The 26,703-nt window shown below is 46.5% G+C and overlaps 1 protein-coding gene across 1 annotated transcript in view; it reads right to left on the bottom strand.

Moving 5' to 3' along the window:
- dlec1 (DLEC1 cilia and flagella associated protein) overlaps nt 1–26,703 on the bottom strand; it is a gene marked incomplete at its 3' end in the record, with an annotated part of 153,270 nt that overhangs the window by 1,666 nt on the left and 124,901 nt on the right. Inside the window, exons 28-37 of the mRNA XM_052016127.1 lie at nt 24,620–24,735; nt 23,619–23,689; nt 20,975–21,192; nt 18,269–18,400; nt 16,763–16,885; nt 13,509–13,603; nt 9,955–10,039; nt 6,395–6,589; nt 4,681–4,806; nt 1,538–1,691 (exon numbers count right to left, since the gene is read on the bottom strand). Coding sequence (XP_051872087.1) covers nt 1,538–1,691; nt 4,681–4,806; nt 6,395–6,589; nt 9,955–10,039; nt 13,509–13,603; nt 16,763–16,885; nt 18,269–18,400; nt 20,975–21,192; nt 23,619–23,689; nt 24,620–24,735 — 1,315 coding nt within the window. The remainder of the gene's footprint in view (nt 1–1,537; nt 1,692–4,680; nt 4,807–6,394; nt 6,590–9,954; nt 10,040–13,508; nt 13,604–16,762; nt 16,886–18,268; nt 18,401–20,974; nt 21,193–23,618; nt 23,690–24,619; nt 24,736–26,703) is intronic.

Raw genomic sequence — 26,703 nt, 5'->3', positions numbered from 1 at the left:
ATACTGGGTCAAGTAATTCACTGCCTTACACTGATACCTTGTCAAATATTTCAGAAGCCATGTGGCTTCTGCTTGTCAGACAAGAACTCCATGTCCTAACAAGCCTTCCTTCATACAACAATCGTCTTAAATTTAACCTCAGACTAGTGGCGTTAAGTCTTTCCACGTTTACCTTTTCGAAAGCCCTCGTTATTTGCAACTATCAGATCTCCTTCTCTGCTCCACAATGCTGCAGAGTTCTCTGCCCTCGGGAGCACTTCCTCCCCTGCTGCTGGAAGCCAGGGTTCACCGAGGATCTCCCGCATGTGGCCGTGTGAGATCTCAGATGCCAAATCTCACCAAAACATGGAACAATGAGTGGCACCACATCCGAGCCTGATCCTTTCCTGCACCTTTCAGCAGATGATGGGAGTCCTAGCTGATCTGTCTTTCCTCTGCTGGGAAGATACTGGGGTAATTCATGTCCTCATTTTCCCTTCCAGCCCAGCACACATCAGCCAACTCGATGCAAGGTATTAAGTGCTGGTGTGGCTCTTACCAACCACACCACAAATTCCCTCTCCCTTTCAATTAAGGCACAAGAGATATCCCCTCGAGCTTGACTCTGCCATTCTGGACCTAACTCTTGATGCTATCTACCTCTACATGTCCATGAAAGACACTTGGACAGGTACATGGATAGGCAAGGTTTAGAGGGAAATGGGCCAAATGATGGCAAATGAGACTAGCTCAGATGGGCATCTTGGTCGGCATGGACCAGTTGGGCCGAAGGGCCTGTTCCCATGCTGTGTAACTCCCTGCCTAACAAAAGGCTATCGATTCCAGTCTAAAGTTCTCATTGCCTCCCAACAACCATGGCCTTTAGGGGGAGAGTGTTTCCATCCCCTCTCCTACCTGGTACAACTGGTCCATCACCTTACACCCCTCCTCAGTTCACCAATCACCTCGGGCTCCTGTCCCACCACTCCCCCTCTCCTCTTTATACTGGCCATCTCCCCTCTCATTCCTGAAACATCAATAATTCCTTTCCCCCCACAGATGCTGACTTCCTCCCGCAGTTGTGTGTTGCTCCAGACTCCAGCACCTGCAATCTCTTGTGTCTCCTTCCTGACATCAGCTTGGTTCTTACTTACACCCTGGATTCCTTACAGGAAATCAATCCTCATATTTCCTCACAGCTTTATTTACTTTTAATCACAGAGGGAATTTTGACAGGCAGCCCTTGAAGAGGAGGATCACTAATTTGCTTTTGGTAACTTGAGGGTAGATTCTTACTTGTGAGAGTGGAAAGTCCTGTCTGGGTCAGTGAGAGTCACTAAGTCACTAAGCTAAGACCCTTGGATCTAATCAAAACACCACAAAACTGGCACTTATAGTGAATCCAAAGGTTGAAGTGATGTCTGCTATCAGAAATGAACCCAGGGATGTCAAGGGCAATTCCTTAGTACGCAACACAAAAAGCAAGAAAGAAATATGTCGCACTGTAAAATATACAAGGGACAGCTTCACTGCCTCAGCGAGAAACCTGCTGCCTCACCCAGCATTGCGGTCCAGTAACTCTTTGATCTTGACCTGTTCAGCAGGGCAATATCCTTCGATCTGGTCTGTCCGACCAAACAGGTACCAAAATCGACATCTTCAGTGGAGACCTCGAGGCATGGCAGAAAGAAGAAGGCGTGGAGGGGGATGAGCTACAAGAGGACACAGGGTCTTCAATCACACAAATCACCAACAGAACTTGAAAGTGGCTGCACAGGTAGACAGGGTGGTTAAGAAGGCTTATGGAATGCTTGCTTTCATTAATCGGGGTATTGAGTATAGGAGTCAAGAAGTTATGACGCATCTCTATAGAACTCTGGTTAGGCCACATTTAGAGGATTGCGTGCAATTCTGGTCACCTCACTATAGAAAGGACGTTGAGGCTTTCGGGGGGGGCAGAGGAGGTTTACCAGGATGCTGTACTAAGGGCATGTACAAAGAGGCCGGACAAACTTGGGCTCTTTTCTCTGGAGCGGCAGAGGCTGAGGGGTGATCTGTTGGAAGTGTATAAAATTATGAGTGGCATAGATAGGGTGGACAAGCAATATCTTTTCCCCATTATTGAGTGATCTAATACCAGAGGGCATGCATTTAAGGTGAGAGGGGGTAGGTTCAGAATAGACGTGAAGGGTACGTTTTTTACTGAGAGAGTGGTGGATGCCTGGAATGCGTTGCCTGATAGGGTGATGGAAGCACATTCATTGGGGGCTTTTAAGAGGGGCTTGGATGGGCACATGAATGAGAGGAAAATAGAGGGATATGGGCATTCTGTAGGTAGGAGGGAATAGCTATGTCAGCACAATATTGTGGGCCGAAGGGCCTGTTCTGTGCTGTACTGCTCTATGTTCTATGTTTCAGCAACATAAAACAAGTTTGCATTTTTCCCCAGTGCAGTCAGAGATCAGAGGGTGCAGGTTAGAGTGACCAAGATTTGGTGAGATGGCAAGAAACAGCTTTCCCGAAGGTAAAAACAAGCCCTGACATTTTCTAAACTGAAGGTTGGTGTAATCTGGATGAATTGGTCACTTGGAAAATGATTCAAACAGAAGATGTTAAATGAAGGTTAAATACTCAATTCAGTTACACGTTCCCACTAAGTAAAACAGATCAGTGGAACAAGCCCTCTGTGTATTATAAATGAGGCCTCCCTAATTCTGCTGAACCTTTAAGTCCATTTCTGCAATTAGCACAGGAAAGATGTAATTGAAGAATATAGGCTTGGACAATTATCAAAACCTCCCTTGTCTCTTCTGTGAATTCACTGGCTTCTTGTCCAAACCAAACTTACCAGATAAACTTTGTTACTCATGTTCGACTCTGCCACCTCCCATGGTTTCTCCAGCCCTCACCTCGATCACTAGTCACATCTTCTGTGACCTCTTCCTCCCTGTATGCTCATTTCACCCCTACACCCCTTCAACCCTCACTTCTTTAGTCCCTGCATGGAGGGAGATACCACCCCATGTCTCTTATGACTGTGCAGTTAGGCTTCCAGTTGTCCAGACTTTGAGCCTACATTGTGAAATTCCACTGCTAAAAGTATGTTGGCCTGGATGGAACATCAGAGCAGAGACACCTGCAAAATACTTCATTGGTAAATTGGTTTATTATTGTCACATGTACCGAGGTACAGTGAAAAACTTGTCTTGCATACTGTCCATTCATCTGTCTGGCATTCGTCTGGCACTTACCCCCTTTCCCCTCAACAATCGGTAACAAGGAGGGAATTCAGCTCAGAACGAAGGTCAATTCATTACGTCAGCGCATTGAGGGAAAACAATAACAGAATGCGGAATAAAGTGTTACAGTTACAGAGAAAGTGCAGTGCAGGCACACAATAAGGTGCAAGGTCATAACAAGGTAGATAGTGAGGCCAAGAGTCCATCTTACCTTACTTGGGGGCCGTTCAATATTCTGAGAAATCATTGTCGCGCATTCCCGCTGCCTTGGTGAAGCAGCCAGCATAATCAAAGACCCCACCCACCCGGGTCATTCTCCCTTCTCTCCTGTTCCATTGGGGTAAAAGATACAGGAGCCTGAGGGCACGTACCACCAGACTTAAGGACAGCTTCTACCTCACTGTGATAAGACTATTGAACGGTTCCCTTATACGATGAGATGGACTCTGACCTCACGATCTACCTTGTTGTGACCTTGCACCTTATTGCACTGCACTTTCTCTGTAGCTGTGACTCTTTACTCTGTACTGTTATTGTTTTTACCTGTACTACATCAATGCACTCTGTACTAACTCAATGTAACGGCACTGTGTAATGAATTGACCTGTACGATCGGTATGCAAGACAAGTTTTTCACTGTACCTCGGTACAAGTGATAATAATAAACCAATGCCAATAATTTGATAAGATCTAAGGGATGAAGACATCGGCTTGTCTGAAACACAAATAGCCAAGTCATTTGTTGTCGGATCTGACTGGACTGAGTTGGGAACAGTTAGACCTGGCTCACCTCTTCCAAAACAGTCCACTGCCCCCGGAGCACCCAGGAATCCAAAGGTTACCCCGGCTCCTTTTCTCCAGTGTTCTGTAGCTGATTGTCATCAGACCTCACTGCTCTGAATCCTTCAACCCTCACCATCAGTGCTGAACAGAGGAAGCTCATGGCCATTGAGGAGACAGTCGGCGGCATCTGCCACTCACTCCCTTTCCCCTCAACAATCAGTACCAAGGAGGGAATTCAGCTCAGAACGAAGGTTGCTGATGGGTTTAGCCTGAGACTATGCTGGGGAAAGGGAGTTAGCCCCCAAAGGTGGAAAAGTTAGTGCAGAGGTTTGGATCTGGGAACAGGTAAGTTTCTGAAGCTATCTGCCAGATAACTCAATGGCATGAAGACAGCTCTGTTCAAGCCATCCGCGCAATTACAGATGCAGGGTTTCGACCCGAAACATCGACAATTCCTTTCCCCTCCCAACAGGTGGTGCTCGACCCACTGAGTTCCTCCAGCAGATTGTTTGTTCCTCCCACAGTGCCTACTGAGGAATTTCCAGGGAACCCTCCTAGTGGTGATACTGTGAGAGAAACCCATTGCAGAACTCAACCAGCATCTTGGTGCAATACTGGAGCCTCAACAAGAAGGCAGAAAATAGCATTCAATGGGCTCTGTGCTAGATGGTTCTCTTACCTGTGTGGTCTTGTTGTTGTACTCGATCACGAGGTCCTGTTTAAACACCAGTTTCGGTTCCTCCTTTGTGCACATATTCTCCTGGAAGCTCAGCAACTCCCAGGAAGAGCAGAATGCCACGGTCACCTGCAAACCAGGAACCTTTAACCGAGTGCACCACAGATCACCTGTAACTGTCTTTGAGCACTGCTATGAATGCAGCATTTATAGAGTCATACAGTGCTAAAACAGGCTCTTCGGCCCAACTGGTCCATGCTAACCACGATTCCCATCTCAGCTAGTCCCATTTGACCGCATTTGGCCCATATCCCTCTAAACCTTTCCTAACCATGTACCTGTCCAAGTACCTTTTAAATGTTGTTAATCTACCTGCCTCAACCACTTCCTCTGGCAGCTCATTCCACATAGTGAACACCCTCTAGATAAAAAAGTTGCCCCTCAGGTTCCGATTAACTCTTTTCCATCTCACCCTAAACCTATGCCCTCCAGTTCTTGATTCCCCAACCCTGGGAAAAAGACTGATTGCATTCACCCTGTCTATGCCCCTCATGATTTTATACACCTCTATAAGATCACCTCTCATTCTCCTACACTCCAATGAACACAGTCCCAACCTGCACAAACTCTCTCCATAACTCAGTTCCTCAAGTCCCGGCAACATCCTTGTAAATCTCCTCTGCGCTCTTTCCAGCTTAATGGCATCTTTCCTACAGCAGGGTGACCAAAACTGAACATAATGTTCCAAATGCGGCCTCACCAACATCTTGTTCAACATAACGTCCCAACTTCTCTACTCAATGGCCTGACTGATGAAGGCCAGTGTGCCAAAAGCCTTCTTTTTTTGAACTGCATCCATTGTTAATTGATTGACACATAGGACAGAAGTTAATACAGGACATTTCACTGCCTCAGACCATCCAAATTACTTTGCAGCAATGTTCCTGGGAGGAAGAGTTGAGGTTAGAGTTCCACACCACTATGGCTCTGAGTTTCTAAACAATGTTTTCATTCTCTCACAGTGCACACATTCCATGAGGTAAAGCATTGGGACACTATAAGTTCACAGTAATATGAGCAAGAACAGGCCACTAGGCTTCTCGAGTCTGCTCCATCATCTGTACCGACCACCAACCACCCATTCAAACTAATCCTGCACTAATCTCATTTTTTAAATTCTCCCACATCCCCATCAACTCACTAGGGGCAATTTACAACAGCCAAAAATGTTGCCCCTCAGGTTCCATAGAACAGGGAGAACGTACAGACTCCACACCGACAGCACCCAAGGTCAGGATCGAACCCGGGTCTCTGGAGCTGTGCAGCAGCTCTACCAGCTGCGCCACTGTGCTGCCCTCAGTTGAAGCTCAAAATGTCAGTTTCTAATTAATATAAAATCTGTTCTAATATTATGTTCCATTTACTGCTCAAATTTTGATTTCTCTTCCCTTCAGTCTATCGGCTCCAAGTTATCTGAAGTGAGGGGGCAGAGACAGCCCCCCTAAAAATAGTCCATTTGAAACCAGAAGTGCTTAATTTGTTGGCCAAAGGCCTGTTCCAAAGGCCAGTTTCCAGCAATAAAATGGGAAAGGAAGGTGGAGATCATGGCCACAGAAAACCAAACCACGTCACAGTCCAGAGCCCAGCCTGAAGGGAAGTTTGTACCTCATGCCCACTGCCCATTTCGAAGGGAACACATTGTCTGTATGGCACTTACATGCATGTGCTGTTGTGGGTGTAACACCAGAAACTTTTTATTCTCCTCCCGGTCACTGTTTGAAGATTTTAGGGTATTTTTGGGGTCCACGTTTAAGACACAGAAGGGTCTTTGCAACAAAAAGTGGAAGGACAGAGGGGTCTCCATGGGGTTTGTCAGCTTCAGGCCACGTGTCCTCAGGACTTCTCTCTGTATCTGGGTAGAGAGAAGGGAATTATACATTTACCTTGTCAGAGGAGAGAATGAGTGTGTGCTCCACAGTGACTCCTGCTGGACAATGCAAGCACAGAACTAGGCTTGATGGTGACACCATCTCTACCAAGGTACTGAGATTACACAGGGTCTCTGCTTGAAGCTACCAGAGGTAATTGGTAAAAGAACCAGCAGAAAAACATGGGAACACATCTCCACAAACACACAAAGTTAGCAACTGGAATACACAGACTGACAGTAGCCTTCAATGGGAACTGAAGGAGAGAAAGATTGCAAGGATACAGGGAAAAACCAGGGGAACAGAGGACAGGCAGATTGTTCTTCAAAGTCAAAGTTGAGTTTATTGTCATACAAACAAGTCCATGTGTGCACAGCTGCAATGAAAAACTTGCAGCAGCATCACAGACACACAGCATCATATATGCAGTATTCACAAGAAAAACATAAATTAAACATGAATTATACACAATTTTTACATGAAAGAGTACAATTGGAACAAAAAAGAAACCGTCCATTTTATTGCAAAGTGATCAAAGTGGTCCCAGTGTTGCTGTACTGAGGTAGTGATTAGGGTTGTGAAGGTTGGTTCAAGAACCGAATGGTTGAAGGGAAGTAGCTGTTCTTGAACCTAGTGGTGTGGGACTTCAGGCTTCTGTACCTCCTGCCCGATGGGAGCTGCGAGAAGATGGCACGGCCCGGATGGTGGGGATCTTTGCTGATGGATGTTGCCTTCTAGAGATGGCACCTCCTGTAGATACTCCCGACGGTGGGGAGGGATGTGCCCGTGATGTATTGGGTAGAGTCCACTACTCTCTGCAGCTTCTTATGTTCCAGTGCATTCAAATTGCCGTCCCAGACCATGATGCAACCAGTCAGGATGCTTTCAACAGCACATCTGTAGCAGTTTGTCAGAATGCCTGGTGACAAGCCGAACCTCCTAAGAAAGTAGAGATGCTGGCGTGCTTTCCTTCTGATCGCCTCTATGTGCTGGGCCCAGGACAGGTCATCCAATATGTTAATAACCAGGTATTTAAAGCTGCTGACTCTCTCCACCACCGAACCCCCAGTGTAGACTGGCGCATGTTCACCCTCCTTCCCCTTCCTGAAGTCAACAATCAGCTTTTTAGTTTTACTGACGCTGAGTGAGAAGTTGTTTTTGCGGCACCACTCAACCAGGTGTCCTATCTCGCTCTGGTAAGCTGACTCATTGCCATCTGTGATTCATCCAACAACAGTAGTGTCATCAGCGAATCTGTAGATGGTATTGGAGCTGTGCTTAGCCACACAGCCATGTATGTGTAGAGAGTACAGCAGGGTGCCGAGCATGCAGCCTTAGGTGCACCCATGTTGATGGTCAGTGAGGAGGAGATGTTGTTACCAATCCTCACTGATTGAGGTCTGCCGATGAGGAAGTTGAGGATCCAGTTGCAGAGGGAGGCACAGAGGCCCAGGTCTTGAATCTCGATGATGAGTTTGGATGGGATGATTGTGTTGAATCCCCAGCTGTAGTTGATGAACAGCAGCCTGACGCACAAGCTCCTGTTGTCCAGATGGTCCAGAGCAGAGTGAAAAGCCAGAGGAATCATGTCTGCTGTTGACCTGTTGTGGCGGGAGGCAAATTGGAGCAGATCCAGGTCATCTCTGAGGCAGGAGTTGATTCGTGCCATAACCAACCTCTTGAAGCACTTCATTACGGTTGATATAAGTGCCACCGGACGGTAGTCACTGAGGTAGGACACCTCGCTCTTTTTGGTACCATAGATGCCCTTTTGAAGCAGGTGGGAACCTCAGATCGCAGAAGCAGGAGGTTGAATATGTCCATAGATACTCCAGCCAGATGGTCCGCACAGATCTCTGGTACTCGGTCAGATACGCCGTCTGAACCGGTCGCCTTTCGTGGATTCACCCTCTTGAAGGATGCCCGGATGTCGGCCTCAGAGATTATTACAGGGTCATCCGGAGATGTGTGGCTTGTTTGGGTGTGTCACAGTTCTCCCTATCAAACCGTGCAGGAGTGATGAGTCATTGTCACTTCTGCTACTTGATCTCCCTTGAAGGAAGTTATATTGTGCAAGCCCTGCCACAGCTGTCGAGCATCCATCTGTGATTCCAGTTTAGTCCAAAATTGCCTCTTTGTGCTTGCAATGGCCTTGCAGAGGTCATACCTGGACTTCTTATATGACTCTGGGTCACCAGCCCTAAATGCCCCAGATCTAGCCCTCAGCAGATTCAAAAGAACAAGCATGTACCCAATAGGCTGAATGGCCCCAGTCACACACGATTCTATGATTCCATGAAACCAACGGTAGGTCAACCTCAGATGAGACCATAGTTACTTGGGTGGAGTACAGGAGGAGCTCTTCCACCTGTGAGAGTGTGCACCACAAGAGACCAGTGTCTTCTGGACAAGCAGAAAAAAAACATCAAGGAGGTGTACTTCGCGGCCAAATGGTCTGAGCCGGGGGACAAGTGAGGCGTGGATGGAGGCCAGAAATACAGGCAAAGATTTCAAATCTTAACAAGAATATAGTGATAGATTGGCAGGCTTGGATCAGGAGAAGACCATGGGGAAGGACGCATTAGCGGCAGAGCCTGAATATGAAATGGAAGGAATGCAAGCTACGTGGTGAGTTGGTTAACTACACTGGGGCAGCAGGACCTGCGTTGGTGTCAGGACAAGGTCCAAGGTCTTACTCATAATCACTAGCTTGTGGCTGACTGGAAAGTGCATGAGTGAACATAGTGTAACAGCACAACTGACCTTAGCTGTGATTTGGTTAAAAAGGCTGCTGCTGTCTAGACTGATTAGTATCAAGTCAAGTTGAGTTTATTATCTTATGCACAAGTACGGTGAGGTGAAGGTACAATGGAAAACTTGCTTGCAGCAGCATCACAGGCACGTAGGTACAGACAACACACAGAACATAAATTGTACTAGACAGAGAAGAAAGAAAGACAGTGCAAAGTAAGACATCAGTGGAAAAAAGACCACAATCAGTCCATGGCAGTGCAAGAGGTGGTCCATAGTGTTCCATTGCTGAGGCATGGTTAGTGGTGTGTAGGTCGGTTCAAGAACCTGATGATTGAAGGGAAGTAGCTGTTCCTGAACATGGTGGTGTGGGACTTCAGGCTTCTGAACCTCCTGCCCGATGGTAGCAGTGAAAAGACGGCTCGGCCAGGATGGTGGGGATCCTTGATGACAGAGATAGTGGATGTTCTCTGTCCTACCACTCACCGATGGGACCTCAACAAGGAATCATTACCTCTGAGAGATCGGAGGGGATAATACACAATATCTAAGAGGAAGCTTGACCCAAAATCTTAGTCATTGTTGGACATTTACTCACCTTCTCATTCAGACCGTCTGGAATCAAGTCACTTGCTGCCGCATAAAACATGAGGTCATCGTCGTCGTCCATCTCCACTGCCAACCTGGGCATAAAAAGTGGATGGGCACAAGAATTTCCCTTTTGTTTCCTGCAATTCTTTTAATCACTTCTCAGTACATAGAACATAGAACACAGCACAGGACAGGTCCTTCAGCAGTGAACACGATGCTGAATTAAACTAAATCCCTTCTGACTGCACACGATCCATATCCCTCCATTCTCTGCGTATTCAGCTATCTAGCAGGCTCTTAAATGCCCCTACCATTTCTGCTTCCACCACTTCCCCTGCCGGACCATTCCAGGCACCCACCACCCTCTGTGTATAAAACTTCCCCCTCTCACCTTAAATGCATGTCCTCTAGTACTTGACATTTCCACCCTGGGAAAAAGGTTCTGACAGTCTACCCTATCTACACCTCTCATAATTTTATAAACTTCTATCAGGTTTCCCCAGTAATCTCACACTCTCCGTGTTTCTCGGTATTCCTTAGCTCTTGTGTATCTCTCTGTTCCATATACTATTTCTTGCTCTATCCCAAATGATAGTGTGGCCGAGCGATCTAAGGTGCTGGATTAAGGCTCCAGTCTCCACGGAGGCGCGTGTTCAAATCCAACCACTGCCATAGGGTGAAAACCTATTCCTTTTTTGCCGGCAGGCACGGTAGTGTAGCAGTTAGCGTAAAGCTATTACAGCGCCAGCGACCAGTTTCAATTCTGGCCGCTGTCTGTAAGGAGTTTGTACGTTCTCCCCGTGTCTGTGTGGGTTTCCTCCAGGTGCTCCGGTTTCCTCCCACATTCCAAAGACATACAGTTTAGGAAATTGTGGGCGTGCTATGTTGGCGCTGGAAGCGTGGCGACACTTGCAGGCTGCCCCCAGAACACTCTATGCAAAAGATGTATTTCACTGTGTGTTTCAATGTACACATGACCAATAAGTATATCTTATCTTTTGATAAGGGTACCCTTTTCTCTATGACTTCTATAGAGTTTATTCTCCAACATAAAAGTCTATGACAAACTCCAGCACACTGATGTTACAAATGAGGCTCGCCATTGCAAGGAAGGGAGTTGGTGAATGTCAGGCATGGACTTCATTGGAGAAGTGCCGATACTAAAGTGGGGAGAGACCTGCTCTCCCTAAGGTTAATTGGGTGTAGGCACCAGGTGGACTGAGAAGATTCTTAACCTGGTTTGAATTTGTTGATCTTCACGGGGCATGGAACAAGACAACAGACTTCAATGTTTGTATAAGATTGTGTTGCAGGTTGCAATTGCTTTCAGTGTCCTGGATGGGGGGAGGAAAAGACCAGCAGGGGCGCTGCTCTTGGCCACATTAATCTGTGACCTCAGCTAAAATACGTACTGTATATGTGAACTTCAGCTGAGATGAGGAATGAGCTCTGGTGTGAAGCCCTTGGAACACAGAACAGTACAGCACAGGAACAGGTCCTTGGCCCATGATGTCTGTGTCGACCATGATGCCGACCTATACTAATCCCGTCTGCCTGCACGTGTTCTATATCCCTGCGTTCCCTGCCTGTTGGTGCACTCATCGTGGGCCAGAGGGCCTGATCCTGCACTGCACTGTTCTCTGTTCTGTCTAAATGCATCTTAAATGTTGCTCTTGTATCTTCCTTCACCACTTCCCCTAGCAGCACGTTCCAGGCACCTAATACTCTCTGTGTTAAAAAACCTGCCATGTAAATCTCCTTTAGACTTTCACCTCTCACATTAACATTATGTCCTCTTGTATTTGACATTTCCACCCTGGGAGAAAGACTCTATCTATCCCTTCTATGCCCCTCATAATTTTATATACTTCTATCAGGCTGCCTCTCAGCCCCCAGTGCTCCAGAAAAAACAACCCAAGTCTGTCTAACCTCTCCTTATAGCTATTACTCTCTAATCCTTCTTTCCCAGGGCACCAATGCTCAATATAAGAGGGCATGGCTTTAAAGTAATGGGTGGGAAGTTCAAGGGAGATATCAGAGGAAGGTTTTTTTACCCAGAGAGTGGTTGGGGCACGGAATGCGCTGCCTGGGGTGGTGGTGGAGGCAGGTACATTGGTCAAATTCAAGAGATTACTCGATAAGCATACGGAGGAATTTCAAATAGAGGCATATGTGGGAGGAAGGGGTTGGATAGTCTTAGGTGACGTTTTAAAGGTCGGCACAACGTTGTGGGCCGAAGGGCCTGTATTGTGCTGTACTGTTCTATGTTCTATGTTCAATTAACATTCCCGCATAAAAAATACCACTTCATAAGATCACGTAGGAGGCTCCTACTGATTTACAAATACCTCAGGAGAAGAAAGAGAGATAAATGAAAGGGTGGGGAAGACAGATCATAAGATAAGGCCATAAGATATAGGAGCAGGATTAGGCCATTTGGCCCATTAAGTCTGCTCCGCCATTCAACCATGGCTGATATTTTTTTCAAACCCATTTTTCCCACCTTCTCCTTGTAACCTTTAACACCCCACCCCCCGCCTTACCAATCAAAAACCTATCAGTCTCTGCCTTAAATACACCCAATGACTTGGCCACAGCCCTCTGTGGCAACAAATTCTACAGATTCACCACCCTCTCACCACAGCAGCGTCACGGGTAGACAGGGCAGTGAAAAAGGCCTTCATCAGTCAGGGCATTGAGTGTAGGAGTTGGGACATTATGTTGCAGTTATATAAGTTATTGAAGCTACACTTGGAGTACTGTGGGCAGTTTTGGTCATCCTGTTATAGGAAAGACGTAGTTAAACTGGAGAGGTTTACGAGGATGTTGCCAGGACTAGAGGGCTGAGTTATAGGGAGAGGTTGGCCAGGCTAGGTCTTTATTCCTTGGAGTATAGGAGAATGAGCGATGATCTTATAGAAGTTTATAAAATTGTGAAGGGCATAGATAACGTGGATGGTAACAGTCTTTTCCCCAGGGTAGGGGAGTCCAAAACTAGGGGCGTAGGTTGAGGGTGAGAGGAGAAAGATTTAAAAAGAACTTGAGGGCAATTTTCACACAGAGGGTGGTGAGTATATGGAACGAGCTGCCAGAGGAAGTGGTTGAGGCAGGTACAATAGTATCATTTAAGAAGCACTTGGATAAGTGTATGGAGGGGCGGGGCTTAGAGGGAAGTGGGCTGAGCGCAGGGAATTTGGACTAGATGGGTGGGCACCATGGTCGGCATGGACTGGTTGGGCTGAAGGGCCTGTATCCCTGCTGTATTGCTCTATGACTCCATGACTGTATGACTCTGGTTGAAGAAATTCCTCCTCATCTCAGTTTTAAAGGGACATCCCTTTATTCTGAGGTTGTGCCCTTGAATCCTAGACTCTCCCACTGATGGAAACATCATCTCTATCCAGGCCTTTCAGTATTCAGTGGACAGACCTATCTCTGGGCTGTTCTGATAACACCTCCTGAGAAGCAAAGTCACTTGTCCTCTTAGCTTGCAGATACTGAAGAGTGCACAGAGACCCCCAAAGTAAAAGAAGCTGGGAAATGCCAGAATGTTGTACTCACAAAGCAGTCTTTACAATTGCAGCAAAGTCTATACGTAAAGGCTCTGTCCCGTACCCTTGGTCTCGTCTTACCTTCCCAGGTGCCCTGACTGCCACCTGTAGAAACACCAACAAGTTTTACATAGAGAGCACTTTTCAAACAGCAAAACATCCTGAAGTGCTTCACAGGAGCGTAATCAGATACTATGTAACACTAAAGTTGTGAGGAGATACGAGGACAGGTGATCAAAAAGCTTGGTCAAAGGGGCAGGTTTTAAAGTGCATGTCAGGGGAAAGGCAGAGTGGCTTAGGGAGGGATTTCAAGAGTTTAGGCTTCTGGCAGTGAAGTGCCTGTGAATGCTGTGGCAATGAAAACTGGACATGCACACAAGTCCAGAACTGGAGAGGAAAGGAACTTCAGAGCAGGTTGCAGAGGGAGGAAGGGAACAGCCTTGGAGAGCATTGGAATTGCCGAGGCAAACAGTATAAAAAGCATGGTTTCATCAGCAAATTGACAGCAGTAGGAAACCACCCCATTAAGGCTATATACAACAAACAGTCTGCTGGAGGAACTCAGTGGGTCAGGCAGCATCCATGGAGGGAAATGGACAGTCAACGTTTTTGTTGTCTAGGTGCTCCAAAGCCGAGTGGAGAGCCAGTGAGATTGAATCCACCGTAGACCTGTTGTGACAGTAGGCAAATTGCAGCGGGTCCAGGTCATTGCTCAGGCAGGAGTTAATTCTAGCCATGACCTACCTCTCAAAGCTCTCACAGTCTCAACCTCTCAAAGTCTCGATCTGAAACGTCGATTGCCCATTTCCCTCCATAGATGCTGCTCGACCTGCTGAGTTCTTCTAGCAGGTTGTTTGTTGCCCCAGCATCTGCTGTCTCTTGTGTCTCCATGTACAGAGTGGCATTTGAACCGTGGAGTGGGCTGGGATTGGAGCTAGGGCTTGAATCCAGCGAGGTGCATCTCCAGTGATTGTGGATAGAACCTCTGCTCTCATTGTGTTGATCACAGGAGCCACTAAAACCCACCCTCCACATGGAACCTATCAAATAACCAACCAACCCGCTGTTATAAATGTGGAACAGCCACAGAGGAATCCTGTCAATAAGCCTGCAGATCTTTCTAATTCCTCACATTGATCTGCAAGGGAAGGACATGATTCTCTGACAACAACCTGCTGATCCCTGGATGGAAACCTTAAAATTTGTGTCCTTCAGTCGTCTGGTCGGAGCTGAGGTTTTAATGAAGGCTCCTCCCCGTTGGTTCTGGCAGACCTGTCACACGTTTGTACCATTTGCAATTTTACTTGGAATTGTAAAATTTACAGCACAGGAGACCAATTCTAGCCATTGTCCACGCCAGACAAAAGAGCCGCTTCCCAGTGGTTAGTCCTTTGCCTTACAGGTTGTCACATATCAAATGATCGTCCAGGTACTTCTTTTAAATGCAGTGAGTTTCTGATTCCATCATCCTTCTACTAACCAAACTAAGTCTATGTCCCTGTCCAGTAACCTCTCTGCCAAAGGAAAAAGGCCCTTCCTGAACATCCTGTCTAAGCCTCGCATAATTTTATACTTCTCAGTTAGATCTCCCTTCCATCTCCCCTTCTGGGATGATCTTTCATCAAATTCTCCAGCCCTGGCAGTGACCTCACAAATCTCCTCTGCACCCTCTCTATTTCTGCCATCTACTTTATGTAAAGTGGTGACCAGAAGTGAAAGCATTACTCAAACAGTGGCCTGATTGGTGTCTTATACAGTTCTAGCACTGATCTCCCTGCTCTGGCACACAGTGCCTCAGCTGATAAAGTCGCATGCACTGTATCCCTACTTCCTCGCACGTTATTTGTCTACCTGCACTGCACTTTCTCTGTAACTGCAACACTATATTCTGCATTCTGTTTTCTTTTTACGACCTCAATGTACTTATGTATGGTATGATCTGTCTGGATGGCATGCAAAGTTTTTCACTGTATCTCGGTACACCTGACAATAACAAACCAATCCAATGTCTTGACAACTTCAGACATCCACTAAAGTGCACTCCAAGATTGTTCTGTTCCTCAACACTTCTTTGCATCCTACTATTTATTCTACATTCCCTTCCCTGGTTTGCCCTTCTCAAGCAGGTGATTTCACTCTTGCCTGGATGGAATTCTATCTGCCGCGTTCCCACTGAAAACTCCTTTAATATTTTCTTCCTCACATGGCTTTGGAATTGTATTCCATACTCCCACTGATTCAGCCTTGGAACTATGCAGTCCTGCAAATGCTTAACTTGCTGGTTTATTTGAAGTGGATTACTCGTTGTGGATATAAAGAAATGAACATGTGGATTTAGATATTGGCACAGCCAAAATTCTGGACTCTGTCAATCTCTCTGTGATTCTCAGTCATAGTCATACAGTCATTGAGTTGTACCACACGGAGAAAGACCCTTCAGACCATAAGTGTCCATGCCGACCAAGATGTACATTCAAGCTAATCCCATTTCCCAACACTTGGCCCATATCCCTCTAAACTTTTGTCATCCATGTACCCTGTCCACATACTTCCTAAATGTATCTAATGTACCTGCCTCACCCATGTCCTCTGGCAGCTGGTTCCATACATCTACCACCCACTGGGTAAAATGTTGTCTCTCAGGTCCTTTTTAAACCTTTCACCTCTAACCTTAAAACTATGTCCTCTAGTTTTCAATTCCCCAGCCCTGGAAAATAGACTGCTCACCCTATCTATGCCCCTCATGATTTTATATACATCTGTCCCTCAGTCTCCTAAAGACCCAGCCTGTCTTAATATCTCCCTGTAACTCAGTCCCTCAAGTCCTGGCAACATCCTTGTAAATCTTTTTTGCACTCTTTCCGTTTGATCACATCTTTCCTCTAACGTGGTGACCAAAACTGAACACAATGCTCCAAGTGTGGCCTCACCAATGTCTTGTACAATCGCAACATAACCTCCCAAGTTCTATATTCAACGCCCTGACTGATGAGGGCCAGCGTGCCAAAAGCCTTTTTCACCGTCCTCTTTACCTGTGACTTCACTTCAAGGGAATTATGCACCTGTATTCTAAGGTCCCTCCGTTCTACAACAGTGCCCAGGGTCCTTCCATTCAATGTAAAAGTCCTACCCTGATTTATCCTTCCAAACTGTAACACTTCACACATCTGAATTAAATTCTATTTGCCATCAAGCTCACATCAAGATCTCAGTGCGAAGACATTTTACATTAGGCTCCATGTTTTAATAGAAATGGTACGTCACCTTGTCATCCAGACTAAGATACCCAATGGCAAAGCCCTCGCACTCCACGTTTCTTGCTTCTCCATTCAGAGCAAGTGGGGTGAAAGAGACATTGATGGTGGCACACCCACAAGCAGGGACCACCTGGAGACCAAAACAAAGTATTAAGCTCTGTGGATGTAAGCAGTTATCATGCCACATTCAACCCATCAGCCAACCTTTAGATTGTGGTTCTGCTTTTCCTCTTCTACTAAATGTCTGATTTTTTTTCCAGAAAGGTTTGAGAAATGGTTTACTGACAGTTGCCATCCCAAAGACTAGGCTTAGGACACTAACTACTTTTCCTCAATCAAGCCCACTGGTCACTCTCCAAAGAACTCTTCAGAATTTTACAAATTAATTTCAAATTCTTCTCTGGCTGCCACTCCAAACTTCTAATTGATCAATAATTTATATTTATTTAAAAATCTGTAGCCTCCAATTTTAGCCTAACCTGGTCTGTGAGAGGGTCAGCTAATGCAGCAGATTTGTGTTAGAGATCCATTTCACCCCAGCCCGGACATGCTGTAAACCCCTGCTGCAATTCTGTTGGGCAACTCAGTTTAAAACTGGGACTGCCACAATGATAGTAGAGTAGTTGGATTATAATTGTTTATCTTTCTCTCCAGTCTTGAGTAGAAAAGGTATACTACCTTCCAATCCAAAGGCATAATTGGTATATTAACAAGCATTAAAATTTGTTACGCCCAAGCCCTTGGCTCTCTCCTGTCCGATTTCTTTTGTTGGCTAGACTGAACTCTTTTGGGCTTAGAGTACTGCTGAATAATTTTAGAATGGGTATGAGCTACAAGGAGAGGTTGGACAAACTTGGGTTGTTTTCTCAGGAGCGTCGGAGGCTGAAGGGAGACCTGATAGAAGTTTATAAAATTATGAGAGACGTAGATAGGGTAGACAGTAATTTTCCCAGAGTAGAAATTGTCAAATACTAGAGGACATGCATTTAAGGTGAGATGGGGAAAGATGAAACAACATTTATGTGGCAGGTTCGTTTTACACAGAGTGGTGGGTGCCCGGGACAGGCTGCCAAAGGTAGTGGTGGAAGCAGATAGAACAGAGGCATTTAAGAGGCTGTTGGACACATGAATATGCAGGGAATGGAGGGATGTGGATCATGTGCAGGCAGAAGAGATTTAGTTTAATTTGACATTGTGTTTGGCGCAGACATTGTGGGCCAGAGGGCCTGTTCCTGTTCTATACTCAATGTAACCAATTCCTTTCAACAATTATCTTGACTGATGGTTTCCGTTTCTTCTCCAGAGCACCCTTGTTCTCACTCCCAGTCTAATCTTCCTCTATGATTAAGGCAGGGGTGAAGGAGGGTTGGGAAGTGAGAAGGAGACAATCAAGAACTCAATATTGATAAGGCACTGGTGCAGCAGTGGCACATCCTCGATACATCGCACTGTTATCTTCAACGTGCTCCACTGCTTCTCACTCACAAAGCTGCTGGCACCAATAGCTACTCACCATCTGTCTAGGAGTCACATAATATGGATAATCTGCTGCAATGCCCTCATGAATCCGTAGCACCACGGAAATTAGATCATTCATTCGCATCACACTTTCTTCCTCTGCCAACTCCTCCTCTTCTTCCAGGTCCTGAAGTTAATGCAGAAATTTTTTTAAAAAAATAGGAAATCAATGTTTTTCCCACTGTTAGCATCAGTGATGAGATAAGATAAGATATTTTTATTAGTCACATGTACATCAAAACACACAGTGAAATGCATCTTTTGCATAGAGTGTTCTGGGGCAGCCCGCAAGTGTCGCCACGCTTCCGGCACCAACATAGCATGCCCACAACTTCCTAACCCGTACGTCTCTGGAATGTGAGAGGAAACCGGAGCACCTGGAGGAAACCCATGCAGATACGGGGAGAACGCACAAACTCCTTACAGACAGCAGCCGGAATTGAACCCAGGTCGCTGGTGCTGTAAGTTAGACATAGAGAGATGGGCTACAGTGAAATTTCCTCTAATGCAATAATGCAGCCTTAACTGACCTCCAGTGGAACAGGGACAAATTACTGGGGCAAATCCAAGATTGGCTCAAGCCTGAAATTAAATCATATGAAAGTATGACAGTGACATATGACAAATGCATGACATATGTCATATGACAAAATGACAGTGAAGAAGGTTGTCAAAGGATACCACAGGATATAGATCAGTTACAGAAATGGGCAGAGAAGTGGCAGATGGAGTTTAATCCATGCAAGTGTGAGGTGTTGCACTTTGGGAGGTCAAGTGTAAGGGGAAAGCACACAGTAAATGATAGGACCCTTAACAGGCTATGACACATTCTAGGAGGATGAAGAATTCAGACAGGGGTCCAAAGATGTGCATCAGCATGCGAACATCCAGAAAGGGAGCTGGAAATGAAAGTGAAGGGAACAAACATTCTAAGGGAGGACTTCAGGATTGCTTTGGTTGAGATGTTTTAGTGGGACAGAGACGGCAAAACTTGTGAGTTACAGAATTCTTTGAACTCGAGTGTATGAGTATTATATATCATCTGAACTCAGGAGCATTAGTGTCAGATATTGTCTGAACTCAGGAGCATTAGTGTCAGATATTGTCTGAACTCAGGAGCATTAGTGTCATACATTGTCTGAACAGGAGCATTAGCACCGTCTATCCTCAATTACCACCCTCCACATCTCCCCCAGATAGGTGCTCTGCAGTTGACAAATTCCACCACTCTCCCTCAGCTCCAGCTTCATCCCAGCTCCTCGTGGTTTCCATGCTACCACAGACCTTCCCCTTGTTCTCTTCACCCCCACCCGTTTTCTGCAAATTAAAATAAGCCTGTTTTCTAACTCTGCCTCGCTTTGATGAAAGACTGTCGACCTGAATCATTAACCCTGTTTCTCCACACATAAACAGAAATACTGGAAGTTCTGAGGAAGGGTCGCTGACCTGAAACATTGACTGGTTTCTCTACCCACAGATGCTGCTTGAGTGGCTGAGTTCTTCTAGCATTTCTGGTTTTGTTTCAGACTCCCACACTTGCTGTTTTATTTGATTTCTCTCTCCACACCCGCTGCCTGGGACAGAGCAGCGGCCCATCTGGTAGGGCCGCTGCCTGACAGCTCCGGTGTCTGGGTTTGATCGTGACCTCCAGTGCTGTTTGCGTGGAGTCTACATATTCTCCCCGTGACCAAGTGGGTTTCCTCCAGTTAGAACATAGAACATAGAACAGTACAACACAATACAGGCCCTTCAGCCTACAATGTTGTGCCAACCTTCAAACCACTCCTAAGACTATCTAACCCCTTCCTCCCACATATCCCTCTATTTTAAATTCCTCCATATGCTTATCTAACAATCTCTTGAATTTGACCAATGTACCTGCCTCCACCACCACCCCAAGCAGCGCATTCCATGCCCCAACCACTCTCTGGGTAAAAAACCTTCCTCTGATATCTCCCTTGAACTTCCCACCCATTACTTCAAAGCTAGGCCCTCTTGTATTGAGCATTGGTGCCCTGGGAAAGAGGCACTGGCTGTCCACTCTATCTATTCCTCTTAATATTTTGTACACCTCTATCATGTCTCCTCTCATCCTCCTTCTCTCAGCTGGTTGCTCTAGTCTTCTCCCACCTGCCAAAAATGTGCAGGTTGGTAGGTGAATTGGTGACTACAAATTCTCTATTCCAGAGGGCTGTGGATGCTCATTCATCCAAAAATGAGAGCAATAGATTTCTGCATATTAGAGGAGTTAAGGGATATTGGGAAATGGTGATGAGTTAGAAGAGCAGCCATGATCTTGTTGAACAGCACAGCAGGTTCAAGGAACTGAGTGCCTCCCTCCTGCACCTATTTCTTTAGTTCTTAGGCCAGATGATGGACTAGCTCAGGGACTAGCTCAGTCGAGATGAAGGGTCTCAACCTGAAACATCAACTGTCTGTTTCCCTCCACAGATGCTGCCTGACCTGCTGAGTTCCTCCTGCAGTTTGTTTTTTGCTCCAGATTCCAGCGTCTGCAGTCTCTTGTATCTCTTATGCCTAGCCTGCATTTTCTGTTTTCATTTATGTTTACGCTAAGGTACTGGGCAAACTGAGAGTCAAACATTAAGCCTGTGTGGCACCAATCCCCACTTAACCAGTTGTCCACTCACTGATCCAGTGATTAAACCCAATCCAGGTGAATGGTCCACACTTTGAATCTTACGCATTCCATCTGGAAGCCCAAAGAGCTGCTTTCTGCACTGTTGGGTATCGAGTCCCAGTTCCTGGAATGTTCACTCTCGCTGGGTGGGACACTGGTGCCGATAATCTCATTTCCACTTTCATCCTTCAGTGGGAACTCCTGCCCGTACGATATCAACAGGTCCACCAGCTGCAAGTCCATCGACTCTAGGTTGTATGTCTCCCAGTCTAGTCTGATGTCTAGGATTTTTAATACATTAAAAATGCCTTTTTTTAATTAAAGTGACATTAGGTCAATCAATTTGTTGAAAATTTGCACAAGTTATTTCTGATTGAATAAAGTAGATGTCAAATGGCTTTGTGCAGTCCTAGCTTCGTACGGCAACTGTTCTGCCCGTGACCACAAGAAAGTGCAGAGAGATGTGAACAAAGCCCAGTCCATCACGCAAACCAGCCTCCCCTCCACAGACTTCCCACGGCCACGGGAAAGCAGCCAACATAATCAAGGACCACTCCCACCCCGGACATTCTCTCTTCTCCCCCCTCCCATCAGGCAGAAGATACAACAGCTTGAGAGCACGTACCACCAGGCTCAAGGACAGCTTCTATCCCGCTGTTATCAGGCTCCTGAATGGACCTCTCTTACACTAAAGATGAACTCTCGATTTCCCAAACTACCTCATTGTGGCCCTTGCACTTTATTTGTTTACTTGCACTGCACTTTGTCTGTAGCTGCTACACTATATTCTGCATAGCGTTTTCCTTTTTACTGCCTCAATGTATTTATTATTTATGGCATGATTTGTCTGGATGGCATGTAAAGTTTTTCACTGTATATCGGTACACATGACAATAATCAACACCAATACTAATACGAATGCCTGCGGTACTACAGAGGTGACCAAATGCATCCTTGTGCTCTCAATCACTCACATGTCTGCCTGAGCTTGGGAGGACATACAGGGACATGAGAGGGTATCTCTCTGATCAAGACACCTGGTACGGGATTTTCCCCAGTCACCAGAGGACAAGGGGAAATGTTTGCTCCAACCTTCTTGACTGATTGGCTAAACTCCCTTGATTGATGGATTGGTCTCACCCCCTTGATTGTGACTGAATTCCACAACCATGTCCCACAGTGGTGGGAGGCCCAGTGGCACAGCTAGTAGAGACACTGCCTCACAGCTGCAGAGACCCAGGTTCAATCCTGATCTCTGGTGCTGTCAGTGCGGAGTTTGCATATTCTCCCTGTAATCACATGGCTTTCCTCCGGGTGCTCCAATTTCCTCCCACATCCCAAGACTGTGCAGGTTGGTAGGTTAATTGGCCGCTGTAAATTGCATCTAGTGTACATAGGTGGTAGAATCTGGGGGGAGTTATCGAGAAGGTGATGGGTTAGGGTAGAACTAGTGTAACTGGGTGCTTGATGGTCAGTGCCGAGTCAGTGGACCAACAGGCATATTTCTGTGCTGTATCTCCCTACGGCTCTACTCTGGGGTATCTTCTGTTGATGTGTATGTCAATGACCGGATCTAGGACTGAAGGCTGTGGTGTCCACAGCTGGCAGTGAAACAGAAATAGGGGGTATCATTAATAAATCCTGACCAAAGTAGAAAAGGATATTGGAAGGGGACAAAGGAGTCAAATGGAAATCAAAGTCAATAGATATTTTAAACACAGAAATAATCCTTCCTTGTGGAGTTATAAGGAGAGACTGGATAGGCTGGGACTGTTTTCCCTGGAGCGAAGGAGGCTGAGGGGTGACCTTATAGGGGTTTATAAAATCATGAGGGGCATAGATAAGGTAAATGGTCACAGTATTTTTCCTAGGTAGGGGAATCAAGAACTAGAGGGCATACTGTAGATCTAAGGTGAGAGGGGAAAGGTTTAAAAGGGACTGGAGGGGTAACTTTTTCACACAGAGGCTGCAGGGTATATGGAACGAGCTGCTAGAGGAAGTGGTAGAGGTGGGTACAATGACAATGTTTAAAAGACATTTAGATAGGTACATGGATAGGAAAGGTTTAGTGGGATATGGGCCAAATGAGGGCAACTGGGACTAGCTCAGGTGTACGACTCAGTCAGCATGGACGAGTTGGGCTGAAGGGCCTGTCTCTGTGCTGTATAACTCTGTGCCCCTATGAATGCGGGATTACTTGTAGAAGAGCAGAGGCATTTGAAATCCAGTTTCCAAGCTGTAATATTTATGTTGTTCACTAATTAAGCCATCTGTTCACTGGCTTTATTTAAACTCCCACTGACAACTGTCTTTATTTACAACCCTTTCAGAAGCCCCACAATAATCATCTAAAAAAATTATATAACATGTGATGTGGATGTACACACACATTTGTCCTGTAATGTCAAGGGCCACATGAGTGCCAGCTGATTTAAATTCCTCTGCCTGCCTCTGAACTATCTACACATTGACCATGATGACTGAACAATCTGTGTGCCCAGCTCCTACCCCATCAGTATCACCTCAGCTTTCTCCATACTGCCACATCTATACCTGGCCTGGTTATCTCAGGCACTTCCACAGAAACCCAGCCACATATTAATTGGTCAACGTGGGATTCCCAAATCTACTAACACTTCCAGTGATGTTGAAGGAGAACATATGAATGACCCGGAGGAGAGAAGCAATGAGCCATCATGAGACGTACCACAGGGACCTGTGTTCATAAGCCGCAGGGAACGGGACACTGTGTCACCTCCAGAAATGTGGGTTCCAAATCTGGAAAACAGAATGATACATCGAGGCCTTCTCGTTCCTGGGTTGTATCAGCAATGAGATAAAGTAAAACTCTGATCGTCTGCTATCTGACCATCAAGGAAACCCGATAATTCCGCATCCAGCTCACCAGGTGATGTTTGCACTTTCCCCTCATTGGAGCCCTGGTTCCCACAGCCCCCACCCACTCACCGGGGCCCTGGTTCCCACACCCCCCCCACCCACTCACCGAGGCCCTGGTTCCCACAGCCCTACCCACTCACCGGGGCCCTGGTTCCCACACCCCCCCACCCACCCACCGGGGCCCTGGTTCCCACACCCCCCCCACCCACTCACCGGGGCCCTGGTTCCCACACCCCCCCCCACCCACTCACCGGGGCCCTGGTTCCCACAGCCCCCCCCCCCACCCACTCACCGGGGCCCTGGTTCCCACATTCACTTTGAATTCGCCAACTTCAGGCTTTCGTCACCCTCGCCCATCACCTCCCAGCTGCCGGCGCTATTCCCACTCTCCCCTCTCCTATCTACCTATCACCGCCCTCACCTGGATCCATTTATCGTCCGCCAGCTCTTGCCCCTCCCCTTCTCTCCACCTTTTTATACCAGCTATCTCCCCTCTTTCCTTTAGTCTAGATGGTCTCGAACCCCGAACCGCTGACTGCCCATTTCCCTCCACAGATGCTGCCTGACCTGCTGAGTTCCTGCAGCTTTCAGAGTATTTGAGTAGATGGTCATCAATGCCAACGTGCATGTTGGAGGGAGGTGTCCTTGCATCTATAGCAGGGATCTGCCTCTACCTCTCTGCCAGCCCAGAGTCTGTGTCTCCGTCCCCACCAAGTACCGTTATTTGCTTCTCTGACATTTTCTCTCAAATAACGAGCCAGAAATGCGAAAGGAACCAAACAAAATACATACATTAAAGAAACCTTGTACCTGACTATGGGGGCTTGCTTCTGATTGTCCTTCTGTGGGCCTAAAACCTTGAAGTAGATTGGAACGCCTTTAACGGACAACTGTATGGGAATATACGTAGGCTCAAGCTCTGCAACCTGAGGGAACAGTTTTAATGATAAGGTAAGATATCTTTAAGGTCACATGTACATCAAAACACACAGTGAAATGCACCTTTTGCGTAGAGTGTACTGGGGGCAGCCCGCAAGTGTCGCCATACTTCCGGCGCCAACATGGCATGCCCACAACTTCCTAACCCGTACGTCTTTGGAATGCGGGAGGAAACCCGAGCACCCAGAGGAAACCCACGCAGACACAGGGAGAACGTACAAACTCCCTACAGACAGCGGCCGGAATTGAACCCGGGTCACTGGCACTGTAATAGTGTCACGCTAACTGCTACACTACTGTGCCTGCAACCATAATGGACACAAAAACAGAATATTGAGCAAGTTCATAGAACACTTGCATGGTCTATAAATTCCAACACGGTCTATGGTACATCTACTTACTACATCTGTTTCAGTTGTGGATAAATGTGGATAAAAAATCCACAACTGAAATCACTCATACACTTAACCCAGATCCCTTCCTGATTCCCGATGAAGGGTCTCGGCCCGAAACATCCACTGTTTATTTCCCTCCATAGATGCTGCCTGACCTGCTGAGCTCCTCCAGCACAAGGGCTCATTTTCAGGTCTAGCCATGACTCCCCTCACTGTCAAATAGAATCATGCTGGGACCCTTGCTCTTTGTGATTTTTATAAATGACCTGGATGAGGAAGTGGAGGGGTGGGTTAGTAAGTTTGTGGATGACACGAAGGTTGGGGGTGTTGTGGATAGTTTGGAGGGCTGTCAGAGGTTACAGAGGGACATAGATAGGATGCAAAGTTGGGCTGAGAAGTGGCAGATGCAGTTCAACCCAGATAAGTGTGAAGTGGTTGATTTTGGTAGGTCAAATATGATGGCTGAATATAGTATTAATGGTAGGACTCTTGGCAGTGTGGAGGATCAGAGGGATCTTGGGGTCCGAGTCCATAGAACACTCAAAGCGGCTGCGCAGGTTGACTCTGTGGTTAAGAAGGCATATGGTGTATTGTCCTTCATCAATAGGGGAATTAAATTTAGGAGCCGAGAGGTATTGTTGCAGCATATATAGGTCCCTGGTCAGACCCCACTTGGAGTACTGTGCTCAGTTCTGGTCACCTCACTACAGGAAGGATGTGGAAGCCATAGAAAGGGTGCAGAGGAGATTTACAAGGATGCCGCCTAGAATGCGGAGCATGCCTTATGAAAGCAGGTTGAGGGAACTCGGTCTTTTCTCCTTGGAGAGACGGAGGATGAGGGGGGACCTGATAGAGGTGTATAAGATAATGAGAGGTATTGATCGGGTAGATAGTCAGAGGCTTTTCCCCAGGGCTGAAATGGAGGCCATAAGAGGACAGGTTTAAGGTACAGGGGAGTAGGTATAGAGGAGATGTCAGGGGTAAGTTTTTTACTCAGAGAGTGGTGAGTGCATGGAATGGGCTGCCGGCAATGGTGGTGGAGGCAGATACGATAGGGTCTTTTAAGATACTGTTGGATAGGTCCATGGAGCTGAGAAAAATAGAGGGCTATGGGTAAGCCTAGTAATTTCTAGGGTAGGGACATATTCACCACAGCTTTGTGGGCTGAAGGGCCTGAATTGTGCTGTAGTTTTTCTACGTTCTATGTCTATATTCTAGACAGGAGACACAAGAGACTGCAGATGCGGGAATCTGCAGCAACAATCTGCTGGAGGAACTCAGCGCGTCGAACACCATCTGTGGGAGGAAAGGAAAGGAAGAGAGGGTCAAAACTCTGCTTCAGGACCTGATGCAGGGTTTCAGAATCAGGATCAGAGTCAGGTTTATTATCACTGACATATGAAGTGAAATTTGTTGTTTTGCGGCAGCAGTACAGTGCAAACACGTAAAAGCCTATAAATTACAAAGATAAATAATTGGTGCAGAAAAAGAGGAATAATGAGGTAGTGTTCATGGGTTCATGGACCGTTCAGAAATCTGATGGCGGAGGGAAGAAGCAGT

The sequence above is a fragment of the Pristis pectinata genome, chromosome 5 (assembly GCF_009764475.1).
Source record: "Pristis pectinata isolate sPriPec2 chromosome 5, sPriPec2.1.pri, whole genome shotgun sequence".
NCBI lineage: Eukaryota > Metazoa > Chordata > Chondrichthyes > Rhinopristiformes > Pristidae > Pristis > Pristis pectinata.
The sequence above is the reverse complement of the archived record's forward strand: the minus strand, read 5'-3'. Positions and strand labels throughout refer to the sequence as shown.